At 39.1% G+C, this 21567-nt stretch overlaps 1 protein-coding gene across 1 annotated transcript in view; it reads left to right on the plus strand.

The window, feature by feature from the left end:
- The window catches only part of LOC133655441 (SH3 and multiple ankyrin repeat domains protein 1), a 100006-nt gene extending 90293 nt beyond the window's left edge, over positions 1 to 9713 (plus strand). Inside the window, exons 19-20 of the mRNA XM_062055625.1 lie at positions 4381 to 4463; positions 9703 to 9713. Of these exons, the coding sequence (XP_061911609.1) occupies positions 4381 to 4463; positions 9703 to 9713 (94 nt within the window). The remainder of the gene's footprint in view (positions 1 to 4380; positions 4464 to 9702) is intronic.
- The last annotated feature ends 11854 nt before the right edge of the window (positions 9714 to 21567 follow it).

Consider the following 21567-nt stretch of genomic DNA (forward strand, 5'->3'; position numbering starts at 1 on the left):
ATATATATATAAATAAAACAAATACTGAGCTAAAACTATTCTAGAGACTGGTAATTTACTGAAAACAAATGCAAAAAAAAATATTTTCAGGCAGTTTTGCCTCATTGATTTGGATTAGATTCCACCAAATTTTATCCTAATCTCATGGTGACAAAATAATTGTGAACATTTTTATATAATTTAAAGTACTGGTAATTTAAATTTATATGCAAACATGTTTTACATTTTTTGCTACTTTAATTTGAACTAAATTAAAGAGCGCTTTGAGTATCTAATAATAGAAATAGAAAAGCGCGATATAAAATCGAATCCATTATTAAATGTCACAAAAAATAAACCCAATGTCAGTTTGATAACGTGACAAATTATGTTTAACAATAATTTTTTTACATAATATTTTAAACACTAGTAGTACATTACAAGTCATATAGAACATATTTTTTCCACTTTAATATGGACTAAATTTGACCAAAAATAAACCTAATCTCAGTATGATAACATGACTAAGTTATTATTAAAAAAACAAAACAAATACAATAAAAAAACCTTCGATGTGCACTAGATTTCAACCAAAATAAAGAATCTCAGTTTGATAATGTGACAAAATATTATTTAAACAATTATCTTTTAGCTTAATGATCAAAAATGGTAATTTATGGAAGTCACATGCCAAGAGATGGGATTAAACCCGCCTAGTCTCTTTGATTTTGACTAGATTTCGCCAAATATAAACTTAAACTCGGTATGATTTAAGGTAAATTACTTTTTACTTAATAATATCATTTAAATGAATGTATGCAAAACATATTTTACAGTTTTGCTTTTTTGATTTGAACTAAATGTCACCAAAAATAAACCTCATGTCCGTATGATAAAGTGACAAAGTTATATTTAAAAATATTACTTTTTAACCTAATATTTTAAATACCGGTAGAATATACAAAATAAGTCATTCAGGAAATATTTTTCCCACCTTGATATAGACAACATTTTTTATTTTTAATTATTATTATTTTTTTTTTTAAAACCAAAAATACATCTAATCTCAGTATGATAAAGTTATTTGAAAACGTTTGATATGGACTAGATTTCACCAGTATGATAATGTGACAAAGTAATATTTAAACAATTACTTTTTAGCTAAATGATCTATCCATCCATCCATCCATCTTCTTCTGCTTATCCGAGGTCGGGTCGTGGGGGCAGCAGCCTAAGCAGTCTAATTAAAGGTAATTAATGTGCAAAAAAAGGGTTTTAACCAGTTTTGTCTCCTTGATTTGGACTAGATCTAACCAAATATGAACCTCATCTTAGTATGATTAAAGTTTCCAAATAATATTAAAAAAGTTTTTTTTATTAATAATATAATTTAAAGTATGGTATTTTAAATTCATATGAAAAAACTTTTTGAATTTTTTGCTACTTTGATTTGGACTAAATGTCAGCAAAAATGATCCTAACGTCAGTTTGATAATGTGACAGTTATATTTAAAAAATGACTTTTTAACCTAATATTTTAAATACCGGTTATATATTACAAGTAATTCAGGCAATATTTTCCCACCTTGATGTGGACTACATTTTTTTTTTACCATAAAGACACCTAATCTCAGTATGATAACATCCATCCATCCTTTTTCTATACCGCTTGTCCCTTTCGGGGTCGTGGGGGGTGCTGGAGCCTATCTCAGCTGCATTCGGGCGGAAGGCGGGGTACACCCTGGACGAGTCGCCACCTCATCGCAGGGCCAACAGGGACCATTTAGTGTTACCAATCAACCTATCCCCAGGTGCATGTCTTTGGAGGTGGGAGGAAGCCGGAGTACCCGGAGGGAACCCACGCAGTCACAGGGAGGACATGCAAACTCCACACAGAAAGATCCCGAGCCCGGGATTGAATTTAGGACCTTCGTATTGTGAGGCACATGCACTAACCCCTGTACCACAGTGCCGCCCAGTATGAAAAAGTTTTATATGGACTAGATTCCACCAGTATGATAATGTGACAAAGTAATATTTAAACAATTACTTTTTAGCTAAATTATCTAAATAAAGGTAATTAACATGCAAAAAAAGGGTCTTAACCAGTTTTGTCTCCTTGATTTAGACTAGATTTAACCAAACTCATCTGAGTATGATTAAAGTCTCCAAATAATATTATTTATTTATTTATTTTTATTATCAATCAATCAATCAATCAATCAATCAATCAATCAATCAATGTTTATTTATATAGCCCTAAATCACAAGTGTCTCAAAGGGCTGTACAAGCCACAACGACATCCTCGGTACAAAGCCCACATACGGGCAAGGAAAAACTCACCCCAATGGGACGTCGGTGAATGACTATGAGAAACCTTGGAGAGGACCGCATATGTGGGTAACCCCCCCCCCTCTAGGGGAGACCGAAAGCAACGGATGTCGAGTGGGTCTGACATAACATTGTGAAAGTCCAGTCCACAGTGGATCCAACACATCAGCGGGAGTCCAGTCCACAGCGGGGCCAACAGGAAACCATCCCGAGCGGAGACGGGTCAGCAGCGCAGAGATGTCCCCAACCGATGCACAGGCTAGTGGTCCACCCGGGGTCCCGGCTCTGGACAGCCAGCACTTCATCCATGGCCACCGGACCTATGCAACTCCCCCTCGCAAGGGACAGGGGAGAAGAGGAGAGAAGAAAAGAAACGGCAGATCAACTGGTCTAAAAAAGGGGGGGTCTATTTAAAGGCTAGATTATACAAATGAGTTTTAAGATGGGACTTAAATGCTTCTACTGATAATATAATTCAAAGTAATGGTAATTTAAATTCATATTCCCTCCGTGTACTCCGGATAATACAGTATATACATATATAAAAAAGGACTTTTTAACCTAATATTTTAAATAGTGGTCATTTATTACATGTCATATATGAAACCTTTTTTGCCTCCTAGATTCTGAATATTTTTTTCACCAATACTAAATCTAATCTAAGTATGATAACGTGATAAATATATGATCCTTAACAAACTACTAATTGAAAAATACCATTACTAGGAAATGGCTATCCCAGGAGAGCCCAACTTTGAAGCAATGGATGGAAACAACAATGGACATATATAAAATGGAGAAGATAACTGCCTTTATTAATTATAAATTGGAGAAATTTACTTCATACTGGGAAAACTGGGTCAACTATGTCAAGCCCCATAAGCCTGACTTAAATTTTTCGAATTAGTGATTGTACTGCTTAAAAAAAAAAGGATTACTCCCTATATGTGTATAGGTATATATATATATATATATATATATATATATATATATATATATATATATATATATATATATATATATATATATATATATATATGAATCTGTTTATATATTTTTTATTTATTTCTGATTATTATTATGGGCAGCACGGTGGAAGAGGGTTAGTGCGTGTGCCTCACAATACGAAGGTCCTGAGTAGTCCTGAGTTCAATCCCGGGCTCGGGATCTTTCTGTGTGGAGTTTGTATGTTCTCCCCGTGACTGCGTGGGTTCTCTCCGGGTACTCCGGCTTCCTCCCACCTCCAAAGACATGCACCTGGGGATAGGTTGATTGGCAACACTAAATTGGCCCTGGTGTGTGAATGTGAGTGTGAATGTTGTCTCTCTATCTGCGTTGGCCCTGTGATGAGGTGGCGACTTGTCCAGGGTGTACCCCGCCTTCCGCCTGATTGTAGCTGAGATAGGCTCCAGCGACCACCGCGACCCCAAAAAGGACAAGTGGTAGAAAATAGATGGATGATGATTATTATTATTAGTGTATTATTATTTCTTTTTTGTTTATTTAATTGATTTATTTGTAGATATTACTTTCTTTTTTTTTGCTGTTTCTTTTTTTTGGGGGGGGGGTTATTGTTGGTATACAAACAAAAAATATTTTGACATTTAGGTCAGACAACAGATATATGATGTATGTGAATATGATGTAATGGATAGGAATGTCTGATGCTGGATGTCAATTAAAAAAAAAAGAAAAAAAGAAAAAAAAGAAAAAAAAGAAAAATACTATTGGAAAAAAAAGATGCGTCTGGTGTAATGTGCCACAAGAGGGCGCTCTTCACTTGTATATTAATCTCAAACGATTGAATGAAAGAAAAAATAACAACATTTACTTTTGAATGAAAATGACAATTATTTTTACACGTAAAAGTTTTAAAAAGTGTCACCAAACACTACTATTGAAATTTTGAATGATAAATTTAGACGGGGAACTTAAATCAAAGCAGTGCTTCACCCACTTCCATCCCCCTCTGCAAACAGCGGTGAGTGTGCGGAGGATTGTGGTCCACCAGGCAGGCTGAAAAGCCCCTATTGACTGTGGAATTTCACTGGTCACTCTGCTACTCTCAGCTCTTTCTACATTCAAGCTGTCAGCCCCAGCATGACCCAGCTAAGAACTGTGAGCTTTAAACACAAGGTCCTGGGCCGTGAAGGTGTGCATTTGTTTAAACATCAACACAAACGCTCATACATAGCATAGTGGTGCCTCCTCTGTCAGACATCAACATCAAATATGTAATAATATCGAGAATCTGTGCAATTCCGGTAGGCAATTAGCATGCATGCTAACACTTAGCATGTGTCACATACCAAGTTATATGACTCTGGGGTAAGCGGTTGCAAAATGAGCAAAACAATTTAACACGCTAATGTCTGCATGCTTACAGTTAGCATGTTTCACGTACCAAGGTATGTGACTCTGGGGTAAATCGTTGCAAAATGAGCAAACATTTTTTAGCATTTTCATGTTAGCATGCTAACACTTAACATGTGTCACACACCAAGTTATACACAAACGGTTGTAGAATGAGCTAAAAAAAAGTTGGCATGCTAGCTAACATTGGCACGCTAACACTTAGCATGTGTCACGTGCCAAGTTAGCTCATTTTGCCACTGTTTATCCCGGAGTCACATAGGTGACTCCGGGATAAACACTGGCAAAATGAGCTAAAGAAGTTAGTATGCTAACAGTTAGCATGTGTCACATACTAAGTTGTATGATGTTGGGGTAAACGGTTGCAACATTGGATTAAAAAAGTTAGCATGCTAACGTTGGCATGCTAACAGCATGTGTCATATACCAAGTTATATGAGTCTGGGGTAAAAGGTTGCAAAATGAGCTAAAAATGTTAGCACGCTGATGTTAGCATGCTAATGTTAGCATGCTTACAATTAGCATGTTTCACACATCAAGGTATATGACTCTGGTTAAACCAGCGCAAAATTAGAAATTATTTTTTAGCATGTTCATGTTAGCATGCTAACAATTAGCATGTGTCACATACCAAGTTATATGACTCTGGGCTAAACGGTTGTAAAATGAGCTATAAATGTTGGCATGCTAGCTAACATTGAAATTGGATAAAATTTGCTATGGTATGAAAAGGGGTAGGATTAAATAAGCTCTGCTTCATCCAACTCCTTTTCGGACATGCTGGTAATGAAACAACTGGAAATGTGTGATGAATTACATTGTATCGTATGCATGTTCGAAATAAACGGAAACTGAACTTAACTGAACTGAACATTGGCATGCTAACACTTAGCATGTGTCACGTATCAAGTTATGTGACTCCGGGATAAACAGTTGCAAAATGAGCTAAAAAAAGTTGGCATGCAAATGCTAACAGTTAGCATGTGTCACATACCAAGTCATATGACTCTGGGGTCAACGGTTGCAAAATGAGCTAAAAAAGTTAGCATGTGTCACATCAAAGTTATATGACACTGGGGTAAACGGTTGCAACATTGGATTAAAAAAGTTAGCATGCTAACGTTAGCATGCTAGCATGCTAACGTTGGCATGCTAACAGTATGTGTCACTATGACACTGGGGTAAACGGTTGCAAAATGAGCTAAAAAAGTTAGCACGCTGATGTTGGCATGCTAGCATGCTAACGTTAGCATGCTTACAATTAGCATGTGTCACATACCAAGTTGTATGACTCCAAGGTGTATGGCTGTGGAATTAGAGAAAACATTTGTTAAATTAGCTGAGAAAATTAGTATGCTAATGTTCGCATATTGATTGCAAATTTATGAATGCTAAAATGTGGTCATAGTGCAGTGGTCCCCAACCACCCGGCTGCGGCCTGGTACTGGTCCGTGGATCGATTGGTACCGGGCCGCACAAGAAGTTTAAAAAAAAAAAAAAAATTTATTTTTTTATTAAATCAACATAAAAAACACAAGATACACTTACAATTAGTGCACCAACCCAAAAAACCTCCCTCCCCCATTTACACTCATTCACACTCATTCACACAAAAGGGTTGCTTCTTTCTGTTATTAATATTTCTGGTTCCTACATTATATATCAATATAGATCAATACAGTCTGCAGGGATACAGTCCGTAAGCACACATGATTGTATTTTTTTATGACAAAAAGTTACAAAAAGGTTGGGGCCCACTGTCATAGTGCACACGTCACCATACAGTCTTTAACAGGGCCACAGTGTGTTGTCAAGCACAGCTGAAAGAGTTTGGTGTGGAAGAATTCATGAAACACATTTGTACTTTGGCCAAGAAAGGTCACAACAACATTAAGCAACAATGGCAGTGACATCATCATGGATCACTAGTCAGTCTTTCTTTTGCAACTTTCTTCTCTAAAACTTCTTCAGCTTTTCTCCTCAATCACTTGGTCTTCAATCACTTGGTGCTTCTGTCGCTGCTGTTGTGTGCGTCACTTTATTGACAACTTGTCACTTAAATGTATTGTGTTGGGGTTTAATGTTGTTTTATGTTGTTGTGTTGTGCCCATATGGTGTTGTGTTGTCGCTTTATGTGTTTGTCTTATGACTTAAAGTTGTTGTGTTGTGACTTAAATCTGTTGTGTTATGGCTTCATGTTATTGTGTTGTGGCTTTATGCTGTTATGGTGTGGCTTTGTGTTGTTGTGGTGTGGTTTTATGTTGTTGTTTTGTGCCCTTATGGTGTTGTGTTGTGGCTTAATGTTTTGTGTTGTGGCTTAAAGTTGTTCTGTTGTGGCGTCATGTTGCTGTTTTGTGGCTTTATGTTTTTGTCTTGTGACTCAAAGTTGTTGTGTTGTGGTTTTATGTTTTTGTGTTGTGACTTAGTTATTGTGTTGATTTTTTTTTCTTTTTTTTCTTGTGACTCACAGTTGCTATGGCTTCATGTTGTTGTTTTGTGACTTTATGTTGTGGTGTGGTTTTATATTATTGTGTTGTGCCCTATGGTGTTGTGTTTTTGTCTTATGACTCAAACTTTTTGTATTTTGCGTCATGTTGTGTTGCGACTTAAGTTGTTGTGTTGTGGCTTTGTTATTGTGTTGTGGCTTTATGCTATTTTGTTGTGGCTTCATGTTGTTATGATGTGGCTTTATGTTGTGTTGTGACTTAAAATTGTTGTGATGTGGCTTTATGTTATTGTGATGTGGCTTTATGTTATTGTGTTGTGGCTTTATGTTCTTGTGTTGTGGTTTTATGATTTTGTCTCGTGACTCAAAGTTGTTGTGTTGTGACTTAAAGTTGGTTTGTTGTGGCTTTATTTGATTGTTTTGTGGCGTTATTTTCTTGTGTTGTGGCTTTATATTGTTGTGTTGTGGCTTCATGTTGTGGTGTTGTGGCTTTTTGTTATTGTGTTGTGGCTTTGTTATTTTGTTGTTGCTTCATGTTGTTATGATGTGGCTTCATGGTGTGTTGAGACTTAAAATTGTTGTGTTGTGGCTTTATGTTGGTGTGGTGTATGTTGTTGTTTTGCAGTTGTGCCCTTATGTTGTTGGGTTGTGGCTTTTTTATTGTGTTGTGGCTTTATGTTCTTGTGTTGTAGATTTATGTTTTTGTTTCGTGACTCAAAGCTGTTGTGTTGTGGCTTTATGTTATTTTGTTGTGGCTTCATGTTGTGATGAGGCTTTTTGTTGTGTTGTGACTTAAAGTTGTTGTGTTGTGGCTTTATGCTGTTGTGGTGTAGTTTTACGTTGGTAAGATGTGCCCTTATCTTGTTGTGCAATGGCTTCATGTTTTTGTGCTGTGACTTACAGTAAAGTGGTTGTGTTGTGGCTTTATGTTTTTGTGTTGTGACTTAAAGTTGTTGTGTTGTGGTTTTATGTTTTTGTGTTGTGACTTAAAGTTGTTGTGTCGTGGTTTTATGTTTTCTGTTGTGACTTAAAGTTGTTGTGTTGTGGCTTTATGTTGTTGCGGTGTAGTTTTATTTTGGTGAGTGGAGCTCTTAACTTGTTTTGTTGTTTCGTGTTGTTGTGCTGTGACTTACAGTAAAGTTGTTGTGTTGTGGCTTTATGTTGTTGTTTTGTGGTTTTATGTTTTTGTTTTGTGACTTAAAGTTGTTGTGTTGTGGCTTTATGTTTTTGTGTTGTGACTTAAATTTGTTGTGTTGTGGTTTTATATTTCTGTTGTGACTTAAAGTTGTGTTGTGGTTTTCTGTTTCTGTTGTGACTTAAAGTTGTTGTGTTGTGGCTTTATGTTGTTGCAGTGTAGTTTTATTTTGGTGAGTGGAGCTCTTACCTTGTTTTGTTGTGGTTTCGTGTTGTTGTGCTGTGACTTACAGTAAAGTTGTTGTGTTGTGGCTTTATGTTGTTGTTTTGTGGTTTTATGTTTTTGTTTTGTGACTTAAAGTTGTTGTGTTGTGGTTTTATATTTTCTGTTGTGACTTAAAGTTGTGTTGTGGTTTTATGTTTTTGTGTTGTGACTTAAAGTTGTTGTGTTGCAGTTTTATGATTTGTGTTGTTACTGAAAGTTGTTGTGTTGTGTATTTTCCTATTTTTCTGTTGTGACTTAAAGTTGTTGTGTTGTGGCTATATGTCGTTGCAGTGTAGTTTTTTGTTGGTGTGTTGTGTCCTTACCTTGTTGTGTTGTGGTTTCATGTTGTTGTGCTGTGACTTACAGTAAAGTTGTTGGGTTGTGACTTTTTGTTATTGTGTTGTGGCTTTATTTTGTTGTTTTGTGACTTAAAGTTGTTGTGTTGTGTTTTTTGTGTCGTGATTTGATGGTAGAAAATGGATGGATGGATGGCCTTGAAGTCGTTGTGTTGTGGTTTTATGTTTCTGTGTCGTTACTGAAAATTGTTGTGTTGTGGTTTTTTATTTTTGTGTTGTGACTTAAAGTTGTTGTATTGTGGTTTTTGTGTTGTGACTTAAAGTTGTTGTGTTGTGGTTTTATTTGTTTGTGTTGTGACTTAAAGTTGTTGTGTTGTGGTTTAATGTTTTTGTGTTGTGACTAAAAGTTGTTGTGTTGTGATTTTATATTTTTGTGTTGTGACTTAAAGATGTTGCTATTTTATGTTTTTGTGTTGTGACTTAGTTGTTGTGTTGTGGTTTTATTTAAATTTTTTGTTGTGCCTCAAAGTTGTGGTGTTTTGGGTTTATGTTTTTGTTTTGTGACTCAGCCACCCAGGACAAGCGGTAGAAAATGGATAGATGGATGGACTAAAAGTTGTTGCGTTGTGCCTTTACAGTGTTGTGTTGTAGCTTTTGCATTTGTTGTGCCCTTGTTGGCCACCATACATTTGGGATAAGGTGATATTTGAATGTAAAAAAAAAAAAAAGCAGCCGGATAAAAGCAGAAGTTATCGATACTATCAATATTTGGATACCGATCAACATTATTTTAAAATCAGTATCATAATAACTCTATTGTGGGCTAACTTTGTAAAAAAACAAACCAGAATGTCTCTGTTTCTCTGAATCTCTCCAGGATGTGAGTGACAGGAAGAAAGTTCTGACCTGCTTTGGGACAAGTCTATTGGTTTGCATGAATACGTCTCTCGATAGTGAGTACAAGACTAAAAATATGTTAGTACACTAAACCCAGCTACACCTATAAATCACCACTAGATGACAGTATTGCCAGTTAACAAATGTAAAGTCATGAATGTTTCATAATGGATGATGATGACACGCCGATACTAAATAGAAACAAATGATTGATTCACATACGGAATGTTCATTTTCACACTACCTGCTTTAAATATATATTTTTATTTTTATATATTGTCCATGTTGGATGTTGGTAAACAAACAGGAAGTGGAGTTCCTCCATAAGACAACGGTGTTGTTTATGTTTATTCATACATCAGCTTTATTACCAGAATAGCAGAAGACTGGAACCAAAATAAACACAAAGGAGTCCAATCCTCTCAATGACTGAATTATTTGTAACCGCCAATCCTCCAGACCCACTCTCACCCCACACTTTTATCCTCTTAGCTTACTAATGCTCACCTGGATCCTACTTCACACTCACCTATTGCCATGGTGTGTGTGTGTACGTGTGTGTGTGTGTACATGTGTGTGTGTGTACATGTAGGGATCACAGCCAATCAAGACACCAAAGTTCATGGAGAGTTCATATTTCTATTAGTTAGCAAACTACTTCCTTGTTCATGGAGACTAGAGCAGAGCTGTTATCATTCAGTTTCCTGTATATGTATGCTTAGGCGGTCCATCGTAGTCGAAGATGACGTAGCTTCCATTTTGTTGCTCTGGTCGGTGGCTATCGTTGCTGGCGACGATGCCACTCCATATGACTATGAAGTCCGATCCTGGAACCACACGTCCTGCCACAGTGGGGACATGTCAGGCCTGGATCAGGGGGCTGGGATGGTTCTGGAACTGCAGGGTGGTGTTTTCGCCTCCGCTGATCCCTCCGGTTTTGGTTCCGACACTCCTCCAGATACATGACCCCGTCATGGCACAGCGAACGCCACAGCGATCGAGTGGCTGCAGCTGTCTCAAGTTCGTGGGGTTTGATGTTGCACCTCTTCAATATCCCTTTCAGTTGGTCTTTGTACCGCAGCTTTTGTCCTCCGGGCTTTCTGCTGGCTGAAAGGAGCTGACCATAAAGCTTCACCCCTACTTTCACGGGGAAACAGGGGGGCTGTTCACTGCCTACAAGTACACAGGCCTGCATACCATTGTGAAACTGTTTTAGGATGCTGAGAAACTTGGGGGGGACACCAAACTTCCTGGGGATGCTCCAGAGCAAATCACGGTCAACTGTGTCAAAGGCCTTGGTGAGGTCAATAAAGGTAATGTAGAGGTCCTTGTTTTGTTCCCTGCATTTCTCCTGGATTTGACGGGCAGCGAAGATCATGTCTAGTGTACTTCTGTTCTTTCTGAAGCCACACTGTGTCTCTGGGAGGATGCCCTCTGCTCTGTTAGAAATGTAAGGCGAGAAAGCATAATTTTCGCAAGTACCTTGCCGGCCACTGAGAGAAGGGAGATGCCACGACTATTTCCACAAGATGATTTATGTCCTTTCTTCTTGTAGATGGTGACGATGTTGCTGTCTTTCCATTCTTGAGGCAAGGCCTCCCTGTGCCAGATGGCTAATATGAAGTGAAACAGCTTCCGCTTCAGTAGATAGCCTCCCTTCTTTAGTATCTTAGCCGGAATTCCGTCAGGGCCAGGGCTCTTGTTGTTTTTGAGGCTCCTGATTGCAGTAAGGACCTCACTGAACATGGGAGGGTCATCAAGGAAGGGAGAAGGCGGGAGATCTGGGAGTGCATTGAGCACTAATCGATCAGAGGGGTTTATTTTATTGAGCAGTGAGTCGAAGTGCTCAGCCCAACGCTCAAGAATTTGTTGTTCATACTTGAATAACACGTGTCCGTCTGCGGATCTTATTGGAGCGATGCTTCGCTTTTGTGGACCATAGATGGATTTTGCAGCAGCGTAGAATGCGTAGGTATTATTAGCATCTGCATATCCCTGGATCTCCTGGGCTTTTTTGAGCCACCACTCATTTTCCATGAGCCGCAGTTGTTTCTGTGTCTCAGCTCTGGTTGTTTTATAATGGTGGAGGAGTGATGGAGAGTGAGGGTTGGAGAGCAGGGCAGCATGGGCTTTGCGCTTGGCATCCAGCAGCTCCTGTATTTCTACCGAGCTGTTGTCGAACCAGTCTTGATGGTGCTTCTGAGTAAAGATGATGGTTTCAGAGGCAGCTTGATGTAATGTTGACCTCAGTTTTGCCCACTCACTGTCCATGTCACAGGTGGTGCCGTAGTCCTCCAAGGTGGAAAGCCCCGTAGCCAGTTTTCTGCGGTAGTGAGATGTACACTCTGGAGAATCCAAGGCCCTGCAGTTCAGTCGCTTTCTTGGCTGCTGTTTCTTGTGCGGGGGTCGGATTTTCATCCTCAGCTTGGATCTGATCAGCCGGTGGTCAGTCCAACATTCAGCCCCACGTAAGGCCCTGGTTATGCAGACGTCTTGTCGATCTTGTTGCTGTGTAATTATATAGTCCAGCAGGTGCCAATGTTTGGACCGTGGGTGCATCCAAGATGTTATGTATTTCTTTTTTAACTGAAACATTGTGTTAGGGATGAGAAGTTGGTGCTCAGAGCACAGAGAATAGTCGAATACCGTTGTTGTTTATTTTCCCAGATCCATGAGGCCCGATTATTTTAGTCCAGAGCTGGGCACCTGTGCCAATTCGGGCATTGAAGTCACCCATGAGGACAAGCTTATCGGACTTAGGGACTCTGGATAGGGCAGCCGCAAGAGACTCGTAGAAGGCATCTTTGATGTTACTATCAGCATCCAGGGTAGGGGCATACGCACTGAGTAGCATAGCAAACCGGCCTTTCACCAGGGGGATATGCCAGGTCATGAGCCGCTCACTGATGCCTTGGGGGGACTCTGGGATGTTATTGAGTAGTTTACTTTTTACAGCAAAGCCAACTCCATGGAGCCTACGTTCGCCTTCCGGGAGACCCTTCCAGAAGAAGGTATAGCCTTCACCGACTTCTGTCAGGGAGTCTTCACCCGACAACCGAGTTTCGCTGAGTGCTGCGATGTCGACATTGTATCTCTTGAGCTCATGTGCAATGAGCGCCGTCCGTCTATGAGGTCTCTCCGTCCTATCCTGCGTGTCGAGGAGGGTGCGGACATTCCAGGTAGCCAGGTGTATAGTCATATGTTTTCCTTTGTTATGTTTTCAACCGCAGTAGGGGATGCCTTGGTAGCTGCGGTTTTCCACCCAGGTATGAGGAACAAACAATTTTTGGGTCACCTTTTCCAGACCCTTCACCAATCCAATTTGGGGTGAGCAGTGCGGACCCTTAATAGGGCTGCTCAGTCACATGGGCAGCTGCCGAAGGAAGATCATGTTCCTGATCCAAATCTTCACAACGACCATCACACCCATGCCGCCTCTGTGCAGGATTCAAGCTAGGAACTTCCAGTCACATCCTTGACCTGCCCCCGTCGCTTTATCCTGTCGCCAGAAGACTTTTCGGAAGAAGCTGAAGCCTGCGCAAAGAGTGTATTTGTGTGAGGGATGGTGCGTGCAGTTCCTTCCCCCACAATCTTGGCCACACCCACCATATTCCAGTGGCACGAGAGAAACTCGAGACGACCTTCAGGTGAGTGCAGTTGCAGGGGACTGCCAGAGATCCAGTCAGCCAGAGATCCGGTCTGCTGGAAACTTGCCCATGTGTGTGTCCCCGGAGCACAGATTTTTCATTTGGGGTTTACTCCCGTAGCCATACTGCCTCTCGTTGTGGTGGTTCTCACACCCACCGCCCTCCGCCTGCTCTGCCGTTGAGGTCTCGTGGTTTGGGATCACTCTTAGTCTGGTCTCTACCCTACCCTTCGTCCTGTTCGGCTTGGGTGACCCTGCCAGGAGTGTGAGACTCCAGCCGACATAGCTCTAGGGCTCATGGAGACGCGCAAAGTGCCTCACCACGATAAGGTGGTGATCCCGTCGTGGCACTGTATATGTATATATCCTATAAAGCCCTCTACAAAACATCCAAAAACCTTGCAAGCAGTTTTCACTATTTATAATGCACAGAAAAAAAAAAGTGTGTGTTCTTGTCTCACATAAATATAATGGATGTTGGGCGACATTTAAAAAAAAAAAAAGGTGCAGAGTCCCATCCAAACCTTTTTATTTTGTAGATTATAACTTTTTTATGTTTAATTTTTTTCATAAAGTATTTGGACCTTATTATGGTTAAATTATGAGGGTCATTGTAGTTTTAGGCCAATGCTTTGTAGGCCTGTTATATATTAAACATGAAACTAAGACTCACTTCCCTACAGTAGAGGAGAAAAGTGAATCTTTGAAGGCTTGAAGGCTAGTAAAACAAATAAATTAAAAAATTAAAGGAGGAGGAAAGGGAGTTTGACCGGAAAATTTCAGGTTTTAGTTGAACAAGCCCCAGACTATTTTTCTCCTAAGTTCCTGGAAAGCTGCGCATTCCGTTTTAATGTGCAAAACAACTCAGTGCATGCACGCGTTGGAAGGATGGGATAGTGGAGAATAGAATCAAATCAATCTTTATTTTCCACTGAGGTGGAAAATTGTCTTGTCTAAAAAAAAGATACCAGCTGTTACAGCCACACTTAAAAAAAACAACCCTAAAAACTAAGATCACAGGAAAAATTATGACAATTGAGCCACGTTAATAAGTTTGTACTGTTTCAAGAAAATATTGTATCAGAACTGAAATGACTCATCATTTTCTAACTCTTAAAATTATTTACTTATTTTCAGAATATTTTGACTTCGTTCTCACGATATTACAAATTTCTTCCCACCCTCCCGAAAAACCTGACCATATCATCTGAATATTTTGACTTTATTCACGTAATATAAATCATTTTAGATCATCATCATCCTAGATTTTTTTCCCCTAAAATGATGATACCATCGTCATATTTTTCTCTTAATAATTGACTTTTTTGTCCAAAAATCTAAACTTTGTTCTCGGCATATCTCCACTTAATTCTTACATTTTTGTTACCATTGATAAGCCGTTTATTTTTCATGTACTGAATAGTTTTTTCTCCTAAAATTATGACACCATGGTTATAATAGGTCACATTTTTTTCAAAATAACAGACTTGTTTAGTCCAAAAGTCATGACTTTATTCTTGGAATATTTTCAGCTCTTCTTAATTTTTTAACAGTGATATAATGATGCATTTTTGCTCATATAGTGAATTCCTGCCACCCCCTAAAATTATGACGTAATTTGTCATAATATTTCACATTTTTCTCACAGTAATAGACTTTTGTTGTCCAAAAATCATGATTTTATTTTTGGAATATTTTCTCTTAATTTTTAAGATTTTTTCCAGTTATATGACATGTTTTCTCATATATTAAACTGTTTCCCCTCTAAAATTACGACGTCATTGCCATAATATTTCACATTTTTGTCATAATAACAGACTTTTGTTCTTCCAAAAAGCATGTCTTTATTCTTAAAATATTTTCACTTATTTTTTCAAAAATGTTCCCAGTGATATGAAATCTTTTTGCTCATATTGACATTTTTTTCATACGTAAAATTATGACATTGTGGAGGTGTTTGATTGATGAGGCAGGAGTCGAACATAAAGTGCATCAATCCTTTCCACTTAGCCAATAACAGCAGGAACAGCTCAACAGCATGACTAGTGACTTCCTGGTCTCCCCTCTTGGTGAATAGCTCTCTCTGTATATATATACATACAGTATATACACCTATTGTAATCACCACATCATCATCATAATATATATTTTTTTCTTGTAATAATATGCATGTTTTTGTGCATGATGATTTTATGATTTTAATATCTTGACTTAATTCTTCAATTATTTTTCCAGTGATATGCATCTAATTTGTTTCATATATTGAATATTTCCCCCTAAAAGTATGTCATTTTTTGGTAACATTTTAATATTCGTACTTTATTATCATAATAATGTATCAATCAATCAATCAATCAATCAATGTTTATTTATATAGCCCTAAATCACAAGTGTCTCAAAGGGCTGTACAAGCCACAACGACATGTCCTCGTTACAGAGCCCTATGTAATAGTGTCAAATTGAAAAGTTATTGTAATATACATTTTTCCTTATAATATTTGACATTTCTCCCCTCATGAAATTATGTTATCAGAATATCCCCATTGGTTTTCTTTTCTCATATTAGTATTTTTACAAAAATGATTACAGTAGTTTGTCTGAACATTGACCTAATATTCATAATATTACAAACATTTTTTTTTATCATTATATTACATTTTTCTAAAAAATCCTCTTAAAATTATGACTTTACTCCTGTAATTTTTTTCTAATTATTCTGATGATATAACTATTGTCATAAAATGACTTTTTTTTCTTCTTGTGTTTTATCAACTTTTTTGAGTTTTAAATTGATTTGATATTACAGTACTGACCTGAATATACTACATGTATTATTTGAAAAAGGTTGAATTGTACACCAACAAATACAAAAACGACTGCAAATGTTTTCCTCATTTGTGCCATTTTGTCTGCCAGCTTCAAACAGCCGCTAACTCATCTTAATATCTACCATCAAGTTAATTTGTGGTTTGATTGCGTCAAAGTCAGCCAGACAGCAGCAGTTGCATGAATGTTTCACAAGAAAGCATTGAAATCCTAAGTGAATGACAGCAGAGAGTACATTCCTGACAGAAAACACAAATTTGGCCTACATAATTCTGTCCAAGCCGCATGGCAAAGTAGCACAGTGGAAAATGACAATTTGTGTCAGTCCCTCTTGTGCTATCATGTTGCACTGCTGAGGTTTCCGTCGCTTCTCTCGCTGTGCAAGACGCATTCATCATTTTTTTTTTGCCAAAGCAGCGCAGTAACGTCTTTGGACTAAAATGGAAAGGCCCTTGGTTCGCTTCCTGGACTCCTGCTGCTTGAGCATGAAGCAAACATTAACAAGCAACACTGAAGGAAGATCTATTTTACAAAAAACTACTTTAGGCTTATTTGTATTAACAATACCACAACATTTTCTATACTATTTCTTTACTGTATGATTTGGATTATTGTGCAACAATATGTGGGTAACATTTCAGATTAGGGGCATTGGCAAAACAAAGTAGCTTAACATTGTTGTAGCGTCATTTGGCTAAATCCTGTTGAAAAATGCCTGATTTCTGTTTTTGTTCTTTAAAGCAGGACCTTTAATTTCTTTAATTACCTGCAAACCATAAGTCAGAGTGTTAAAGTTCTAATGATTGTCACACACATACACTGGGTGTGGTGAAATGTGTCGTCTGCATTTGACTCATCCCCATAATCACCCCCTGGGAGGTGAGGGGAGCAGTGAGCAGCAGCGTGCGCCACGCTCGGGAATCATTTGGTGGTTTAACCCCCAATTCCAACCCTTGATGCTGAGTGCCAAGCAGGGAGGTAATGGGTCCCATTTTTTGTAGTCTTTGGTATTCAAATTCTTTAACATGTTTAAAATTCTACAGACAATACCCTATAATGACAATGTGAAAACATTAAAAAAAAAAAAAAGTTTTTGCAAATGTATTAAAAATAAAAAAACACATGCACATAAGTATTCACAGCCTTTACTCAATACTTTGTTGATGCACCTTTAGAAGCAATTACAGCCTTGAGTCTTTTTGAATATGATGCCATAAGCTTGGCACACCTATCTATCAATGTTCATTCTGTCAGAGCGAATGCTCACTGAACGTGAGGGGGTGTGGCGAGGAGAAGTTAATTTGCATCTAACAACTCCGCCTCTCAAAACAAACCGTTTTGAAAGGGAGCAAAAAGTGGCTTGAAAATACCAAATCTCTGAACATTTTTCACCAAAGAACCATCAATATATGTCATGTAGACCACAATGAAGTGTTTTAAATGTAGAAAATCATATGACCCCGTTAAAATATTTATATCAATCAATCAATCAATGTTTATTTATATAGCCCTAAATCACAAGTGTCTCAAAGGGCTGCACAAGCCACAACGACATATTTTTTTCTTTTATAAAAGGATGTTGTGCTGTGATTTTAACCCCTCAAGTTAAAGTTAAAGTTAAAGTTAAAGTACCAATGATTGTCACACACACACTAGGTGTGGTGAAATTTGTCCTCTGCATTTGACCCATCCCCTTGTTCACCCCCTGGGAGGTGAGGGGAGCAGTGGGCACTCGGGAATCATTTTTGGTGATTTAACCCCCAATTCCAACCCTTGATACTGAGTGCCAAGCAGGGAGGTAATGGGTCCCATTTGTATAGTCTTTGGTATGACTCGGCCGGGGTTTGAACTCACAACCTACCGATCTCAGGGCGGACACTCTAATACGTGAAATGTTATCAAATGTACAGACAAATAAATGAGCAAACTTCCTTGTAGCCTTCCAATGGCCTGCAAAGGATATAAATGATGCAACTTCATGTGGTCCGTGTGACAGTCAAAATCAGGGCTCTACACAGAATTTTATTTGGAAGGCCTGGTAACAGGACGGAGTTTTAAATTAACTGTTTGGATTTTGTTTTTTTTTTATAATAAAATACAATTAAAGTTAAGATAAGGAGTAACACAAATGTGTGAAGCAGGGATCCCCAAAGTTTTTGACTCTGGGGCCGCATTGGGTTAAAAAAATTTGGCCGGGGGCCGGGCTGTATATATATATTCCAAGCGCATTTTTAGACAATATGATTTGCCTGAGCGGCTAGGAGAAACAGAGAGTAACAAGCGGTAGAAAATGGATTAGAAAGGACACATTTAAATTTTTTTTAAAACATTTATTTTAATTTTTAATTTTATCGGCCCATTAGCCGTAGTTTGGGGACCCCTGGTGTAAAGGATATCTGAAGGATTTAAACTACTATATTTCTAATTTCAGGAAGCAGGGCCAGGCAGCAAATGCCATAATTTTGTGTTTAAGGTAGTTTATTAAATAAATATTTAAAATTGTAGTGACCGTGGTACTTCAACTTATGAGTGTCCCGACTTAAGAGATAAACTTGAGATAGCTAATTGTTCTCCTTTTAGTTGCAAGCACAAATTTTAGTTACAAGAATTCCCGCCATTAGTTTGTGTAGCTAATGTTAAAGTAAGATCCGACTAAACATCTGGTAATAAAACAAGAAAGTTTGATCATATTACGCCTATACTGGCTCACTTGCACTGGCTTCCTGTGCACTTGAGATGCGACTTTAAGGTTTTACTACTTACGTATAAAATATTACACGGTTTAGCTCCAGCCTATCTCGCCGATTGTATTGTACCATATGTCCCGACAAGAAATCTGCGTTCAAAGAACTCCGGCTTATTAGTGATTCCCAGAGCCAAAAAAAAGTCTGCGGGCTATAGAGCGTTTTCTATTCGGGCTCCAGTACTCTGGAATGCCCTCCCGGTAACAGTTAGAGATGCTACCTCAGTAGAAGCATTTAAGTCCCATCTTAAAACTCATTTGTATAATCTAGCCTTTAAATAGACCCCCCCTTTTTTAGACCAGTTGATCTGCCGTTTCTTTTCTTCTCTCCTCTTCTCCCCTGTCCCTTGCGAGGGGGAGTTGCATAGGTCCGGTGGCCATGGATGAAGTGCTGGCTGTCCAGAGCCGGGACCCCGGGTGGACCACTAGCCTGTGCATCGGTTGGGGACATCTCTGCGCTGCTGACCCGTCTCCGCTCGGGATGGTTTCCTGTTGGCCCCGCTGTGGACTGGACTCCCGCTGATGTGTTGGATCCACTGTGGACTGGACTTTCACAATGTTATGTCAGACCCACTCGACATCCGTTGCTTTCGGTCTCCCCTAGAGGGGGGGGGGGGGGGGGGGGGGGTTACCCACATATGCGGTCCTCTCCAAGGTTTCTCATAGTCATTCACCGACGTCCCACTGGGGTGAGTTTTTCCTTGCCCGTATGTGGGCTCTGTACCGAGGATGTCGTTGTGGCTTGTACAGCCCTTTGAGACACTTGTGATTTAGGGCTATATAAATAAACATTGATTGATTGATTGATTGAATACTTTCTAGCATTAGCTTAAAACTAGAGGTCGACATATCTGTGTTTTTACACCATGGGAAGGAAGAAAGTGAGTGTGAAGGACAGTACTGAGAAAAAGTAGATCTGGGGTGTCAAACTCATTTTAGATTGGGGGCCACATGGAGAACAACCTACTCCCAAGTGAGCCGGACTGGTAAAATCACGGCATGATAACTTAAAAATAGAGACAACTTCAGATGGTTTTCTTTGTTTAAAAATAGAACAAGCACATTCTGAAAATGTACAATCATAATGTTGTTGTTTTTTTTTTTACACTTACATGTTGCGGTTAATAGTATTCTATCTTTATTTGTCGTGATTTATACTTTCTGAAATAAATTGTGATAATGTTCATCAGTCAAGTCACTGGTGTTAATTTTCAATCTATCAAGATAAAAAATAATATCAAAATCAAATTACAGAATGTTATTTATGTAGTTTGCTCATTATCCTCGACTGGAGCACTAACATGTGGGTTATTTTTTTTTAACATATGAAGCATCATCTACAAAGATACAAAGATTTGTTATTGCGACATCTGGTGGACACATTTAGAACAGCAGTTTCTTTCATTAAAAAATGTTGCCTCATTTTTATACTTAGCGAACTCATCCCGCGGGCCGAGTATAACCTGTTCCTGGGCTTGATCGGGCCCTCAGGCCTTACGTTTGACACCCCTGAAGTAGATGATATTGAATCAACACATTTTTTTAAAACAAAAACTTGACAGAGTGTGTATTTGAGCAATTTAAGCATATCACTAACATACTGCACCATACTGAAGCAGAATGAGTCTGCTAAAAATGTTAAAATGCGACGTCAAATGTCACATTATTTGTTGATGGCTGTACATTAGGGGTTAAACATGCAAGGGGAGGGAATGGTGGCAGTGGGAGTGGGTAGTGGATTCTTTGCCACACCAGTTGGCCTGAGTGGTTGCAGGAAAGTAGAGGAAGGGAGGAGGTGTGTGTGTGCCACGTTTACAACCCTCCATTAAAATTTCCAATCAGAGCAACATTGTGAATGATTGACACTTGCCATGTTTATTATTGTGTTTTGCAGTCACATTGTGGTCATGCTATCTAGTTGTCAGCTGTAGTTAATAATACACCAGTCAAAACTCAAAATCCTCCCTTGCAACAGTGCATACCGTTGCCAGGGTTACCGAGCCACTCGGACACAACACCATGACACATCGCGCCATCGTCCCTCAATGTGTTTGCGTGTCAAGTCAGTGCCTCGCAATCTGGCGGTAACGTGAGAGCGAGATGAAACATCAGCGCATTCCGAGGCGCTTCGTCTTGTCTGAGTCGCTGAGGAGGAGCCAGAGAGGCGAAAGCAAGCAGCAGTAAACATGTCGTCAATGAAATCAGACACAAAAGAGCTCATTTTCCCTCCTCACTTTCTCCATCCTCCATGTTTGGGATGGTGTCCATGCCTTTCAACGTCCATCAACTTACTTTCCTCAACATGCCGAGGGGAAAAACACCAAGTATTCCACTGGAATTGCCAGTATGGACTATTCTGCTGCCTGGGTTCGATTCCCGGGCTCGGGGTCTTTCCGTGTGGAGTTTGCATGTTCTCCACGTGACTGCGTGGGTTCTTTCCGGTTAGTCCGGCTTCCTCCCACCTCCAAAGACATGCACCTGGGGATAGGTTGATTGGCAACACTAAATGGTCCCTAGTGTGTGAATGTTGTCTGTCTATCTGTGTTGGCTCTGCGATGAGGTGGTGACTTGTCCAGGGTGTACCTCGCCTTCCACCCGAATGCAGCTGGGATAGGCTCCAACACCCTCTC

This window comes from Entelurus aequoreus, linkage group LG08 (genome assembly GCF_033978785.1).
Source record: "Entelurus aequoreus isolate RoL-2023_Sb linkage group LG08, RoL_Eaeq_v1.1, whole genome shotgun sequence".
In the NCBI taxonomy this organism is placed as follows: Eukaryota; Metazoa; Chordata; class Actinopteri; order Syngnathiformes; family Syngnathidae; genus Entelurus; species Entelurus aequoreus.